Raw genomic sequence first — 16,659 nt, forward strand, 5'->3', positions numbered from 1 at the left:
AATGAGGAGAGAATGCATTGATGACAAAGTTGCATCCCTGTAATGAGGTAAATCAAGTATTCAAATAACACACTGAAATAGCTGTCATTGCTCTGGGTAGAAAAGCTTTGAGATAAAAATAAGCCTCTATCTGACAAGWTACCAGACCAGCTCTAGTTGTGCAAGACACAAGAATTTCAATTCACAGGACAAGACCAGTTGTTCCACTTTAAATCARGTGTTAACCTGTATTTAGGTAATTTTTGTATTTTACTAGTAATTGCATCTTAGATCTTGTACACACAGGGATCTTGATTCTAGAGAAGTGTACCACCAGCCTTCTCAGCTTTCCTAAATGTCTAAGCCTAAATATCTGTCTAAGAGCCTATCTAAATGTTTGAAAATTTCTAAATGTATTTTATCTATCTCACATAGTGGCTTTTGATTCTAAGCACCTATGGACAGTTCTCAGAGATGCAGGTAGGGGTGCTTACAGTTTTCAGATGTGCCACTCTATTGAGATGAGTGATGCCAGGCTGCTTTGAAAATCTCTCCTGCTTGCATCTCTGCGCACCTATGTCCTGAACTCAGTACTACTGCCTGGTAAAAATAAGGAGTAGTGTATGTATGGGCAATTTTGTAATTTTGTATATGGTGCTGGAGTTTAGAAGCACAGACTAGCACAGTCTCACAGTCCCTGTCCTAAGGAGCTTACTAACTACACAGGCCGGAGCAGAAACCCTGCGAGGCGAAGGGCCGGAGCCGGAAAGAGGCAACTCCAGGGTGTATCGGTGCTTTGTAGCGTGTGGTGTAGGGTGTCACGGTGCGGTGCATGAAGGCAAGTCAGCACGGTGCAGAGGCAGTAGAGCACCTTCCTGAACAGAAACTGTGTAGTTATGCCAGTGCGGCAAGCTTTCTGAGCTACTTACCCCGCTGAGATGCAGTGCTAATTAACTGAAGTGYGGCACCATGCAGGACCTCAACTAATCCTTCTGCAGGGCAATGCTGTGTGCTGCAAAAATACCTCCGCTCTGTCAGAGCAAGGATGAGGATTTCTGTACTGCCTGGAGAAGAATGAGACTGTGCCTCATTCTCTGCTGCTTAGCTATGCTACTCCCCAGTTTCTTCTTTACACATTTTGAACATTTCCCCAGRCAAGCTGCTTTTAAAGGTCTCTGATCTCAAGCAGGCAAGGTTATCACCTTGCAGTCTTGGCTCCCCATGATGAAACCTAGTGATATATTATTTTAAATTTAATACATTGACAGTTTAATTAAAGTAATCATTTGATTCCTGATATCTGTCCCCTGACTGCTACTTTTAGCTCCTTGGGACAGTTGGGAAAATTTTCAGGGTGATATGGGTTTGACGCCAACCTGTTACAGTTGTATATATAAAAAAAATCAAACTGACTTTCAGACTACCAAGTATAAGACCTTAGCTATGCTGTAAACTAGTTTGGCTGGAGAAATCAGTCATGGAAACCAAAGAGGCAGTCATTAAGGAAAACAAGTTCATTACAAGTAGTATTTCCATAAAAGAGGTGAGATTAAACTGAATTATACAATAGAAAAGACCCAATGTCTCTATTTATGCAGAGTTTTATTCCTAAAAATATATTCCACTGTTTATCATTCTTACACAAAACCTTAAAAATGATCTTTTCTCTCCTAACTAACCTTGTCCTTTTCAATGTGGCACAAGCTGTTTTATCTTCCACCCTGTGATTCCTACGAAATGCAAAGCTAAGCAAAATGTCTGCATCAAGACACCAGCACAGCTCATGGGGAGGAAACTGAGAGTCAATTCTTGCTCCCTGCATGGCCAAAAAATACTAACATAATATATTCAAACTTGCTGAATATCCTGTTCATTCCTCTACTACTGACTAGAAAAGGCTCCAGGCCCTATAGTTCAGATGTTAGTTTATGTGTTTTAATGGATCCAGCTTCCATTAAATCAAGGGGAAAGCTCTCATAAACTGCATATGTAGAGGGCAAGGTGACAATATGTAGTGTGCAATAAAGTAGAGGATTCATGATGGATCTGACTGAGTTAAAGGTGACTCAGTTAACTGCAGGACTGGAAGCATGCCTGTATCAGCATCACGCCTCTCCCAAGCCCGTACCACACGCTCCTAAATACTGCAGCTACCCTGCTTCCAGGCCCCAAGCTTGAGTCTGTGCATGGCATTGATCTGTGCCAGTCACGCAAACCACCAGGCCCGTGATGTGGTACCGCACTGCATTCCAGTGGCAATGCTCGGCATGTCCRGAGCTCGGCTTTAAGCCACTAGTTTTTATCTGTGCCTATATCTGAACGCCGAGGCTGGGGAAAATTCCAAACTCAGCTCCACGCTGATTTCTCCTATTCTCATGTAAATTTTCCAAGAATCGAATATCAATTCAAGTTCCATAGCTCATCTTATCACGGAATATCTCTCAATAAGTCTTTAAAGCCTACTTAAACCACATTTGCTCTCCAGCCGGAACTGATTTTTCCCTCTACATTTTCTGCAGTGGCTTATGCTCAGTTATGTTTGTATTTATGAAGCTGTCTTTACGCAGAAAACAACTAGACACTACTCCTGAACAGAAACTGAGGGGTTCTTCTTCTTTCCAACTTTCCTTTCCACAAATCACATGTTTGGTTGCAAGGAACCAGAGCCTGGCTCCACAAGTCCTTTGCAGGGATTCTCAAAAGCATTCATTCCTTCTGCATCACAAGCACAAATTGCAAGTGCCCTGGAAAATCTCATTCTCTTTTACAACACAAGTCAGAATGTCCTTACTTTGTTATGAATGTACTTAGTGTTATGAGTCTTATTCTGCAGTATTTTATTCGCCTGTTTCAAAACAGCAGGGCTAAACAGTTCATACTCCATACATGCAAATACAGGATCCTATGAACTTAGATGGGATCGAGCCTTCGTGGGCCAGTTTCTCATACATCATGGCATAACTCACTGCATGTGCCTGAAACAACTTCTGCTTTTTGTTTAGTGAGTCATGCACTCAGCATGGCSATCGTTTCTGTTTGTCAAATAGTCTGTCTTCGACAGAGGTGCGTTCTCATAAACAGATGACAGAGCCTCCCTAGTTCATAATCATACCTGGGAGACGAAGTCTGAATTACCCATTTCTATTAAATGAAGAACAAATAAGAAGGAAAAAAAAACATAAATATGGGGTCAGAACATTTACAGCAAAAAAGGTGGCTTTTTTTWCCCTTTATATATATATATAACATAATGTTAGTTACTAATGGCTACACCTCAGAGCCAACTACAAGAATGTAACTCCGGATTCAGTTCACAATCAAGTTGCATGTCAACGAAGCAACAGCAACTGTGCGTGGGGGTTCCCTCAGCCTGCGGCAGACAGAAGGTCACCCAGTTTACCCTTTCCTTGTGAGCTTAGCTAAGTCATGTCTCCTTGCCTTTGCCCAAGATCACATAGGCAAATGGTTCTGGAAATCATCTTGCCCAGAGCATTTTGTTAAGCCACATAAATCTGATAGCAAACGTTGGCCCTAAGTTTGCAAGATACCTGGAAAGGGATCTTCCTCTAGGTCCATACAGAATCCAGTACAATGAAACCACTTCTAAACACAAACACAACCTGCACCTTAAATTCAGCTGTAAAGCTAGGTGAGACTTCTCCCCTAAGCATTTCCCAAGACAATACACAATTATTCCCCTAACTGATACTGTTCTGCTTCACGTACAGGAGATGGAGAATTATCATGGGAGCACTCCGACGGAGATATCTTCCGGCAGCCAGCCAACAGGGAAGCTGTAAGTGTAACCCACAATTTAAAGATACATTTTCCTGTTGTGCTGTGCGTGCCAGTACTCTGGGGGGAAAAAAAGAGAAATGGATGTTACTAGGTCTGACAAAGTATAAGACTATCATCTACTGCTTCAACCTGGGTTCTATGAATCCAGCCCAAAACTGATTTCTTCCACTTCTGCAAACTGCTTAACAAATTCAACCTGAATTCATGATTAATTCTGAATGWCAAACTCGGATCAGCTCCTGTGGACTCTGGATTTGGTCTTTTTGTATATGCCACATAAGAATAAAATTCCATGGTGTGTTGTTTGTTATACAAAAATAGTATTGCTTTTAAATCATAATGACAAACACTTATTTCCCAGCTGACATATCCACATGTATATTTGTACTTCAGGGGCTTCACTGTCTCCAGTGTTAAGAGTAACCATGAACAAATTATTCCATAAGATTGGATTTTTATAACAATGTTCAGAGAGAATATGAGGAACATTTAAGCTTTAGGGGCACTACCTAAACATATGAACCAACAGGTCTTTGGATTACTGAGAAGAACTGTGCCATTCAATGTAGCTGCTGTAATACACACTCTCCCTTCGTGCCCCCTGGGTGTTTTGGAAAATAATTCTCTGAAAACAACCATAGTGTTTTTGTCCTAGAAAACACGCTGCACAGACTACTTTCTCCAGCAAATAAAATGAAACTTTCCAGTCTGTGAGCTCAGACAGTTTCTAGTAAGGCTCTGCTTAGTCTGCACAAGGTTGGGTAAACCTGCCCCTGTATGAGAGTATAAAGCTGCTGCAGGAGAACAGGAAGCTGGACGGTCATTCTCAATGTGTGCTCTGCCACCAGATCCCCTATACAATGCAGTTTTGGTAAGGGAAACTAGACAACCTTATAATTCTTCTCATCTAAACCTACACATGAGTAAAGTAGAGGTCTAACTCTGAACTCTCTTTTAGTAAATGGAGGGAAACAGGCACTTCTGGGTTGTGATTCATCTTTTCCTGAGGTAGAGAGCCACAGCAGGTTAGACAGATCATGTTCTAAAAGTGCCTTTCTCTCCACTGACTTGATTAGGGACTTTAGATAACCAGCTTAGATATAGATAGCCTCACTGACGCATACAGTTTGCTGTGATGAGTTCCAACTATGTATGTGCAGAGGACTTCACTACCATATTAACTGTCTGCAAAACCTTTACGGCCTTTATTTAGAAAGGTGCTATCCATTATATTTAAAGCCTGTTTGATGACAGTGGCAACACACTTGTCTGAATTCAGCTTCTAGTGCAGCCTCTATCCTCATGCTCACTGGAAAGACACATTTACTTTCCTGCCCTCTTTCTGTCTCCAAACAGAGACACTCCTACCATCGCTCCCACTACGACCCGCTGCCCAGCTCTGCTAGGCAGGCAGGCAATGTTCCTCGCTTTCCCAACACCAGGAGCAACCGTGGAGTCCTCCCAGATCCCCAGCAAGCATCCGGAACAATAGTACAAATCGTCATCAACAACAAGCATAGGCATGGACGAGGTAAAGAGAAGTACTTTTTACACTGTTACTYGCGGTCAAATATCTGTCACCTATAACTCTGAAAGACTTCCTAATATACATAGCAGAGGAGTCTTGCAAATTCACACTGGTACCAAGAGACCCACTGCAAATCAGAAAGGCAAAAAACAATAATTATTAAAGATGTGAAACCAGCTTTTGACTGAGGTCCATGTGCCTGCACATACGACAGTTAGTGCCTTTTACTCTGCCTGGGCATCACACTATCTCTGCTGCTCTCTGAATTATTTTGCAGGACTGTGCTGCGTAATTCTAAGAACTCGTGCTGCTATGACCAGGGAAGTGAGTGCTTTAGGCCATTAAAGACAGCTGGGACCACCAGGCCTTTAGATTTGCTAACTGGTTCACACAGTGACTTGTCCAGTCAGAAACAATCTGTTCGTGACTTGGTTTTTTTACGTTGTCTCCTATTTTGTAACTTAAGTACCTGTAAACAGCTTGTGTTTAAACTGCCCCACAAATATGAAATCATAAAGTTTTGTCATGGTATCAGGAAGTTTGCTGCCTCAAGATGTAGTGAGTTATTCACAAGGCAGAAAATACCATGACTCCCCCGACCTTAAAMTGCTTGTCTGAGACACTGGGATGTCTCATGGGGGAGATGATTTCTCCTCMATGACTAATGCTACAAGGAGAGTAGGCAATTAACCTAGGTTGGATGTCTGAGATGTAGCCAGGCAAAGATACTTAAGGTAATGAATCTCACTATAAGACTCATTGGTGCCTTCTAATGATATAATACAGGAAATACTAGGTTATGGGGACAGCAGAATTTTAAGTGCATACATCAAACCTTGACTAGACCATATTCCTGCTGCATTACAGGAAGGGAAAAAAAATGGAGGGAAAATACCAGTTCTCCAGTTAGTGGGGACAGCAGTTTTTATACAATAAAAAGAGTAGGATGCTCARTTTCTGGTCACTTCTGTGGGTGTACTTACATGGACAGAGGTTTGCAGGAATAGGACTAAGAAGCCATAAAAGAAATAGGTGTAAAAGAGCATATGTAAAGAATAGCTATCCACAAATACCAGTCAGTATGCACTCAAAAACAACCCACAAAGAGTTAAAAGCCCTTGTATTATGGCCAACTAATCTTTTAAGGTATTAACTAACAGAAGGAATGTTGGCCATAGGATCTTTATTATCCACCTGAACAACCATGAAAAAACATTCAGATCATGCCAGCGTTTTATGCTGAATCTAGGAGCAGGAATCTCCATGCAGTGCAATATCTTTGACATGTAATTCACACATGAAGACATCATCAAAGCAATTTCTAACTGATTTGTCTCAGCAAATAAAAAGCATACAGACAAAGAGCATATTTCTGGATGCCRTGTAGTAACAGCCACAACCTCAGACAGTCACTGCCTGGAGAGTGTCTGAGAAGTCCCTGTGATGGAAACCAGAATGCTGACCATGGCGTTTCTTTTGTTATTGTGCAATTAACAARTATTTTATTAATTAATGCACATGCCCCCCGAGATACATTTCAGCAAGCTAAAAAATAAACAAACAATTCTCCTAGCATGCAAATACTGTGCAGTTGCACGGATAGAGATTTATAATTCTGAACATAAAGAGCACTGAAAACAGGGCATCTGAGAACTCGAATATCTGTCRTATTTTGGCTTCTACTGAAAGTTTCATCTGCTGCCTCAGAGTACTCTGTTAATTRTTCGTTGTTTAGCATCCTTAAAACAGTAAGAATATATATCTACACAGTATCAAGTGTTATTCCTTCCTTTGTCAGGGAGAAATCATAGAGCATGTATGTCCATAAAAGATCTGGAAAATTCTAATTGGGCAAAAATCTATATAAGCATAAATATAACCAATAATACATTATTTAAGCATGTAATAAGCCTATTGAGCAGCTAAGTACTTATCAGTTCTATCTCATTTATACTTGTTTTCTCTCATATTTGGAGTATACAGATAACATTTAATTTTTTTWATGTGATAAACAAAACTGTTTTCCACCTTTAAAATAAAAGCAGGTCTTAGGAAAGAGTTAAAAAGTAGCAAATTATAAACCAAATGATGGCATAACCCCATGAAAGACAATACATTACAAAGAACACCCACCATAAATCTTAGTAACTCAGTAAAGTATAAGCCAGTTGGTCACATCTGTTACCAGTTAGATGTAAATTTCAGATTACAGATAAAAATTAAATTGCTTTTGAAAGTTACAGGCAAAATAGGAACATATTTTACAAATAAAAGCATTAATAAAATGATGGCATATTAGAAGAATTGGAAATATTTACAACATACCCCAGCTTCATTTTAGTTCCTTTTAGAAATCAGGCAGTGCCCTTTCTTTCACCTTGTTAGGATTAGTTTGCATTTTTCTTTGTGTTTATAAAATATTTAAAAAGAAAGAAGTAACGTTTATAGGGCAAATGCAGACATAGTGTAAAGTGATATAATTCCCATTAGCTGCAGGGTGACCCAAACTGGCTTCTACCAGGTAGGGATTTTCTCCATTCTCGTTTTGCCAGCTGTATTTCTCTCTCTCTCTCAGGGGCACTGATGAATTAATATTTTGAGATGCTTAGATGCAGCTAAAATGAATTTTCATTCCCATATGCACCTTTTCATGTTAATATTTTCTTATGATTCCAAAAACCAAACATCTCTACCTACCTATAGACATATTTATCGCCACAAAAAAACAAAAAAAAACAAAAAAAAATCAAAATTAAGTTTTTAAAATTCTCCTGCTTTGCTCTGTGTGTTGTGTAGCAGGCAGTGCCATGTGAAAGCAATAAAAGTCCCTGGTGGCACTAATCCATCCTGCTGATAGCATGGCTCTCCCTGCAAAGGCAGTGTTCAGCTAATGGTGAGAAAAGTTGTACAGATGGCTCGGTAGCAAATGTCACGATGCTGTTGGGTGCAAATTTAATTCTAGAAGCCAGAGTAAGTTTAGCAGCTGTGTCCTGTATGTAGACTGAGATCAGGAAGGGGGAGGAGAAGTGACTTTTATAAGCCAGGTAATGATGCACAACTGAAACACATGCACTGCAGAGGAGCTAGTCAAAAACTAGAATCAGCCACCTTCACTGTTCTGCTGAAATTAGTCAGGGATATCAGTGTTGGCAGAGTTGGAATCAAAGCAAAGTTGCTCAGAAAAGAGCGATCAAAGGCTTAGACTCATTGTCTTTTAAGGGGCAAAACTCCCACTAAAGTTATCAAGCATAGAAACGGGCCAGAGACACTAAYGAATTATGTACAGAGATACTGCTTTAAACAAATGTGCATGAATCAAATCAATATTCATGGGGGAGTAACCTGTGAGCATACCTTTTCCAGTTGTACTTTTTCTTACTTTTCTCTTCTTTTACAGTGTGTGTTTCAAATGGCAAAACATATTCACATGGTGAATCTTGGCATCCTAATCTCCGGGCCTTTGGAATTGTAGAGTGTGTGTTGTGCACCTGCAACGTCACCAAACAAGAATGTAAGAAAATTCATTGTCCAGAACAATATCCCTGCAAATACCCRCAGAAAGTAGAAGGAAAATGCTGTAAAGTCTGTCCAGGTAAAACAAAAAGCTGATTGCAGACCACCTTCTTGCTGTGCATGTTAAGGGGCTTGGCTCAGGCCTTCTGGTCATGATGAGCTCTGATGAAAATAGCACTAACTGTGCCCGTTGTTCTGATCTGTGTGCAGGGATTGCAGTGCAGGATAGACAGAGCTGTTCGGCCAGCCCTCCTGTTCACTGCTCTTCTGCAGACGGGAGGCTCGCTGCTGGGGGAACATATGTTCTGATCGCTCACTGACTTTCCCTCTAGTGTTAGCATGACTTCTTGGCACTCATTTCCACAGGGAATATTACAGAAACATACACAGAGAGTTCATTACCCTCAGAAGACTCTCCTATACTTCCCCAACTGCAATGCTCACAGAACATTCAGATCATTTTCTAGCCTGCAAAGTTTGCATGGAGATATTATCATTCCTGCTTTTCAAAACATACCACAAGGATTCAAAAGTGCTGATTACAAGATGATTTTTCCCAATTATATAATTTAATCCTTAAGATAATACTAATTTAACACAAACTTAGTATTACATTTCTGTGCTGCGTTAATCATTAAACTTCTGTATCATTACTTAGTAAAATTAATGCCTACAACTGGTGAAAATCTGCTTATCTACTGGGTGGTCTGCCAGATGACCAGCCATGTTGCATATGATATAAAGGGCAGAGGAGTGTCCTGTTCCATCTGGGCTTTTACATTTCTTTCCTAATTTGTATGGCCCATCCCTGTTTGGTGATGCATTGGGCAGAAACGCTCTGAGGAAATGAGTTGTTCAGTCATATATCTCTTCCCAGCTTTGCTCCCAGCTTTGCTGGGAAAAAGCGTGGTGCAGTGGTGCTAGGTAGGTAGGAGGTGAGTAGCTGGATCCTTCTAGATACTTGGGAATCAGAGATCCATAGCTTTTATTGGCCTCATTTGAAGATAAGAACAGTCAGCAAATCTAGCTGACAGGCTTGAATGGAAAATGTAATAGTAAAAATAAAGTTACTATCTTTCTTTAAGATTCCATGTGCTAATTTTTAAGAAAGTCGAACCCTTCTCTGCGGTCTGTCTCGTATGTGTTAAACTGTGCTTATAACTATAAGCAGGAGAATTCACGAAGTCTGAGTTTGTCACTAAGTTGCATCTTGTCTTTCTTACGTTCTTGTCCAGCTTCCAACTACCCTCAAAATATGTACAATTTCCAATTGTATTACCTATGAGTACACCAGGTGAGCGAGAGATAAGGTGCACCGTGGCTAATCCAGTTTTGCACAAACCGACTGGCTGACCAAGTTCTTGTGCACCTACTCGCCAGCTGGCTGCTGCCAACAAAAATGCAGAATACATCAGTTCTCTCTGCCCTTTTCCTCAGCAAAACACTAATTTGGGTCTCTTAGCCTGGAGAAGAGAAGACTGAGGGGGGATCTTATCAATGTGTATAAGTACCTGAAGGGAGGGTGTCAAGGGGATGGGGACAGTATCTTTTCAGTTGTCCCATGTGACAAGACAAGAGGCAATGGGCAAAAACTGAACCACAGGAAGTTCCACCTGATCGTGAGGGGGAATTTCTTCCCTGTGAGAGTGACAGAGCCCTGGACCAGGTTGCCCAGAGAGGTTGTGGAGTCTCCTTCTCTGGAGATATTCAAAGCCCACTGGGATGCAACCCTGTCTAACATGCTCTAGGTGACTCTGCCTGAGCAGGGGGCTTGGACTAGATGATCTCCAGAGGTCCCTTCCAACCTTACCCATTCTGTGATTCTTTACTCTGTCCAACTACTGATTTGCATTTAGTTATTTAATTATTCTCGAGTCTTCTAGCATTATTTCACATCTGCTTGAAAAGTTGACAACAGGTTTAAAAATTACGAAGATACTGACAGACCAATACCATGGCTCTATACAGCTCATTTCCTTATGCAACTGGCTTATAAATACATGTACTATCTTGCCACCATGTCCAGGCATTCAGAACCGAGCAGAACAGAACACTCCTGAATGTCCAGGGCTTAGCTGGAGACGGATTTGAATACTATACACATGAAAAATCTACTTTTACACTAAACCTGCTTGGCTGTCTGTGCCTAAGTTCTGGAGGACGTGGTTGAAGCTGTAATATGTGTTTTGGGCTTCTTTTTTTTAAAAACAGAAGAAGTGCCAAGTCAAAGCTTTGACAACAAAGATTACTTCTGTGGCAAAGAAACATTGCCTGTGTATGAATCCATTTTCACAGAAGAAGGAGAAACCATCAGAAAAATTGCAGTAGAGATTGAAAAGCCACCTCAAATAGAAATACATGTGTGGACAATTAGAAAAGGTGAGTTAGACAAGTTCTTTCTTTAAACTGCATATCATCTTCTATTAAAATCCCAAGTTAATCCTAGCATCCCGACTGCTGTCCTTCAGGCTATCTAAGACATCACCATGACAGCCCCTTCCAACACACTCAAGTTTTRTGATACAAAAAGTCTTAATAAAACCCCAAATTCTAGTTCTGAAAACTCTTGACCTTCATTGTGAGCAAAAGCACGAAGCTAAACAGATTATCAGGAAAATCCTGTATTATTTATTGTTGAGAAATAGATAGCCAGGGTTTAACCAACTGCTTGAAAGTCCTTATTTAGGATGGATGAAAAAGCTTTCCACTGAAATCACCCTCAGCGATGTGTTACTACATCCATGATGGTCTAGAATATCAGCAAGAAGTGTTTTACAGATCGAAGTAGTTAACTTTTAGCAGAACAGCTGGTACAGTTAGAAAAAATTAGAAAACTTTTCAAAACTCCAAGCACTTCTGTAAGACCTGAACAGTTAGTATAACAAAAATTATTTTCTCCAGCCACCTACAAATTCTATCTACTTTAAGCAGAAAGCGTGTAATTCTCTTAGGACAAACTCATATAGTGCAATCCTTTTCCATGTAAGCAATATACTTCCAGAATTCTTTTTAAAGCACAAAGCCAAACCCAAACTGTGACCAGAAGACTAGTCACATTGGGTCTGATGGTTAATAACTGCCCTGTGTGTTCAGGAAATGATGATTTGACAGTGGTGTTTTCAGCTGGCTCACGACAGGCAAATGATATATGACAGCAAAATCATACTGCTTTTCTCCAGGAGACTGGGTTTTGGCTTCTGTTACAATCTTGTATTTCCTCATACTAAGGAAAGGTTCAGCTATGTTAGAAAAGAATTAGCTAATTCTCACCCCTCTCAGAAACTCTCAATCATAATTCATATCATAGTTATTGGTAAGGATGATTTCAGAGCGTGGCTCAAGACGGCAGTAACTGTACACGAAGGCAGAAGGACAAGCCAGGCCCAGAACGCTGCGTGCGCTCCCCGTAACATGCACTTCTCATTTCTCTGCCGAAGGGATTCTGCATCACTTCTACGTCGAGAAAGTATCCAAGAGCGAATTTGAAGAACTTCCCTACTTCAAGCAGATAACAAGGACAACCCCTAGTAAGTAAAATTCTGATCTCTTCAGTTTTCTYTTCCCATATAATCGTAGCCTTGAAAAATATTCCATTTTACTCTACATACTCAAACAGATATGCAAATTTTCCTCCAATACATGGTTTCAATATTTTATAAGTATAAATCAAAATAATTAAAATGTAGAAATTTAAAATGTAGATATATATAACAATGGTGCATGCCTATGCTGTGTTAGCCTCCTGTCATCTGGAGAACATACAGGATAGGCTATTTTCTGCTCATACTGCCATGAATCTGAAGTAATTTGACTGACGTTAGGGGATCTGTAGCATAGCAGCACTATTTGGCTTTATGTAAGCAACATTTTAAGCAACCATAGTTTTTCTGAAATTCATTCAGATGGGAAAAAATTCAGCTTGACTGAAGGAGTTCTCCTATATATACATATATATTTGAAAGAAGCTATTCCTATGTTTCTAATAGTATCTTCATYATTAAAACCTGTTTTTTAAAAGGAGATGTAATTCATTTATCATTCTTGGCTCAATTTCTTTTTTGTAATTCATCCAGCTTGGGATATGACAGTTGATTTGACAGTTTAATTAAGATATAGCCATTTTTAGCTCCCAGTTCTTTTACACAAGTTGCCATTTTTTATGAGGTTCCAGTTAGGCAGGGAGGTATTTTTCACAGAATAATCTRTTCTTGATAATACAGGCTTAGTGAGGGGTAGAAACCTTCTCATGTAAAGAGTTTCCTGATGTTTTCCTTTCAGCCTTCCCCAAACCAGTCATTGTCACCTGTACTATAGTATTCTAGTTACCAGAGCAGCAAGCATATCTATTAACATTACCAAAAATTTATAGTAATGGTAGTATCTAACAAACACAGTTTGTATTATATACAGGTAGGCAGAGTTCACATTGCACGAAACACTTCTTAGACTTGTTGCTTCCTGACTTTTAAATACTTCAGTTTACCACCAGATTTAAATTCTCACATCACTCTGTCATAAAGCAGAGTGTCTTACTTCAGAAATGATTGAAATAAATAGGCTCAGTTTATAGCACTGCTGAATTCAACAAAGGGATAATATTTTGGTCCTTGATTATTTTTTTTAACAAAGTTATTTTGCATGGACTCTACTACATGACTGTAAGATGCTTCAAATATTTTCCATGGGAGGATTAGACATTCTCTCTTTGACACTGTGAATCAGTTTGTCCAGAGAGTGCTTGTAAATGACTCCAAAATTCTCTATGCCCTTTCTAAGTCAGTATCTTTCTCCTTTGTATTCTTGTTTTCAGGCCAGTGGAAAATATTTAGCGAGGGAGAAGCTCAGATCAGCCAGATGTGTGAAAGCAGAGTGTGCAGGACTGAGCTCGAGGATTTGGTAAAGGTTTTGTACCTTGAAAAATCTGAAAAGGGTCACTGTTAAGGGAGACAGCACTGAAAGGAGAAACACAAGAAAACTTATGAAAACTTGGATCTGCAGCTGGACTGCAGGCTTATTTTGCTTAAGTCAACAGTTGCCCTAAAAACCAAAACTATAATGCAGTAATTATTCACATCACGCACAGCAAATTTGCTGCTTTATGTGTAGTGGTCTGTGTCAACCRTTTAAATATCTCCTCAAAAAGACTAGGAGGCTCTGTATTACTGGTGGGGGAAGGAGAAGGAGAGACTGTAGTTTCTTAGAGTTGCATTTCTTTGCAAGTTAAAAAGAGAAAACAGAACATTTTTATTATTATTATTTGGCAAGTTGTTCAAACTAATGAAAAGAAAGACACCTAATAAATGTGCAGGAACTATGGAGAGCATTATTTCCTGTGCTGAGTTTATTCCATTTCTGGTGTTGAAATGACTCATATTTTTTAAAAGGGGAGGAAAAACACAAATGATACAATACTTGTGTTGGAGACATAAAAAACAGATTTAAGCTAACAAACTCCAAACCCGAGGCAGCCTGCCTTTGGGATGATGTCTTGCAGTTGAGCAAACTGAGTCCATAAACTGAACAGCAGGTGTTAGTGGCAATAACTATATTTTTGTAGCAATTTGAGAAAATGTTCACTTTAAAGTGGTTTTCACTCAGTTACCACCACCCACTTCTCTAAATAAAATGTAACACATTAGCTCCCTATCACAGCCCTAATAACTTCATTCTTGCGGGCCCTATTAACACACAGTCTTGGCTGATACACTGCCTTACCAAGTGATGTGGCAGAAGGTGGTGAAGTACTTCCAACACTTTCAAAACTCCTAGAGAGTTAAACCTCCTGATTAATAACTCCTTAGAATTGTGACATTCCTTAATTGATTCATTCGAATTTGTAACAAAACCAAATTGCTGCATTTTTCTGATGGTGGCCTCTCAATTCTCAAACAAAATTTAAGGACAAACCTCTGCCATGACAAATACCAAGCAGTTGTAGCAGGTCTTTAGAACCAAGTAGCTTTGTGCAAGTTGCTGTCTTTCTGAAAAAGAAATCTRAGATAGGCAGTTCAAAGGATAAATTGAGTATAGCATGCGTACGATATGTTTAAGAAAGGTGGCTGCCATCTCCAGAAAAAGAAGTACAAGGCTATCACTTTGAAAAATGCTTTCTCTGAAGAGGCAGCAAAATCATGCCACACTGACTTGTGGCTGCAGTCTTGGATTCGTTCCCAAGAAAGAGGTGCCTCTTCCCTGCTTTTGCCCCCATTTTCTACTCCACAAGTAGACATGGACACTGCTGTTCAAACATGCATTAGGAAATAGCTCTATGGAAATGCTCTCAACCACGGCTGGGTCCTCACAGGGAGCAAAATCAACAGTGACAGTGAGGATTTTGAGGTCCGACATTCTGCAGAGAGGCACCAGAGCCAAGCCTCCTGCTTGTTCTGCCTGCAGGATTGGAGGCAGTGTGGCGGAGGGATATCCATGAAGAGAAGGAGGCATATGAGGAGAGCAGACATGAACATGATGGAAAAGCTAAGGGAATTTGGAAAATATATAGAAGRTGATCCAGGACTTTCTAATTCTCAAGTCCTTTGTGATTCTGCCTGTATATAACCACCAAGTTGTCCCTAGGCCAGGATAGAGAGCAGATAATATTTAGGAACACTTCCCTCACTGCAAAGTGCTCAGCATGGTCCGCTGTATACCAGGAAAACATGCTAAAAAGGGAGCTCCTCCAGCATCCAGGTGGATTTGCAAGAATAAAATAATCATCRCACTTGATATCAGTAAGACCTTATAGAAGAAACAACACCAAAAACTGATACCATGCTATACATACAAAGTCTTAACTAGCATCTCGCCATTAGATGTCCTATATCATTTTTCATAAAAAGGAGAGCTAAGTGAATTGTCCCAGCCCAGTTTCCACTGGGAACATAGCCTTCTGGCTTCATAAATTCTGTGCTGGTGTATAAAACGTGTCCTAAGGTCTATCACACTGCTGGGTGCTGTTCAGCAGGGTATGTTTCATACCAGAAGTTACTGCAATGTAATGGGGGGAGAAGTAGTTTACCCAGAACCTTGGCATATTTTGGGTTGAAAAGTGCTGTAGAAGTGCTAGATTCTACTATAAATCTTGTAATAATGCATGACTGAAACTTATCATTCCTGTGATGAAGACATTGTAAAAGGCATTCCCAGGAGCTGTAACAACCCGGTCAGAAATCACACGGTTGTCTGGCCTGCCTCGTGGACAGTCTGTTTGTAGCAGTAGTTCATGAACAAAGACTAAGCAGAAAGTGTACAGTGTTTGTAATTTTTTAAGAAGAAGAAGAAGGCAACCTGTTTTTTGTATTTGCGACAGGACAGGCAGAGTCCAGATTGTGTATTTATTTGTATAATAAACATTCTTTGAGAAAAGCAAAAAAAGAAAAAAATCATAAGCATCATTTAGTAAATGCAGTGTTGCATTTTTACAGTCTCTGGTCACTTACAGCAATAAAATACACAGTGTCATGGTTTTTCATTCTCTTCATGGGATGTATGTCTATTATGGTACTTATTTATGTACTTGTTGTATCACTTTGACCTGATTTTATAAATTAATAAACTCTAAAGTTGTTAATAAAACAAGACATTTTGTGTATGATGTGTTGGTCCAATATGTATTGTTTCARTTCTCCCGTTTGCATTTCTGTTGCTGTCACCTCACAGAGAGAGCCTACCTAAATCGGCAAACCTGTCTCATAGGATTGGACTCCATTTGATCCAGCGGGATGAAATGTATGACTGCATTTTGTGGAATTCAGATACTGAATTAAGGGGAAATCAGAAAATCACATTCAAAACTTAGAATGCCAGAAAGAATGCAGTTAAATTTTAGCAGTTATCCATAT

At 39.8% G+C, this 16,659-nt stretch overlaps 1 protein-coding gene across 2 annotated transcripts in view; it reads left to right on the forward strand.

Annotated features, from left to right (window-relative positions):
• CHRDL1 (chordin like 1) overlaps positions 1-16,396 on the forward strand; it is a 41,486-nt gene extending 25,090 nt beyond the window's left edge. For both annotated transcript variants that reach the window (XM_085319581.1, XM_085319582.1), the window contains exons 6-11: positions 3,708-3,775; positions 5,134-5,308; positions 8,703-8,897; positions 11,030-11,197; positions 12,256-12,345; positions 13,629-16,396. In XM_085319581.1, coding sequence (XP_085175707.1) covers positions 3,708-3,775; positions 5,134-5,308; positions 8,703-8,897; positions 11,030-11,197; positions 12,256-12,345; positions 13,629-13,759 — 827 coding nt within the window. In that variant the 3' untranslated portion in view covers positions 13,760-16,396. The remainder of the gene's footprint in view (positions 1-3,707; positions 3,776-5,133; positions 5,309-8,702; positions 8,898-11,029; positions 11,198-12,255; positions 12,346-13,628) is intronic.
• The last annotated feature ends 263 nt before the right edge of the window (positions 16,397-16,659 follow it).

This window comes from Rhea americana, unplaced genomic scaffold (assembly GCF_003343005.1).
Source record: "Rhea americana isolate MKP2758 unplaced genomic scaffold, rheAme1 scaffold_6, whole genome shotgun sequence".
Taxonomy (NCBI): domain Eukaryota; kingdom Metazoa; phylum Chordata; class Aves; order Rheiformes; family Rheidae; genus Rhea; species Rhea americana.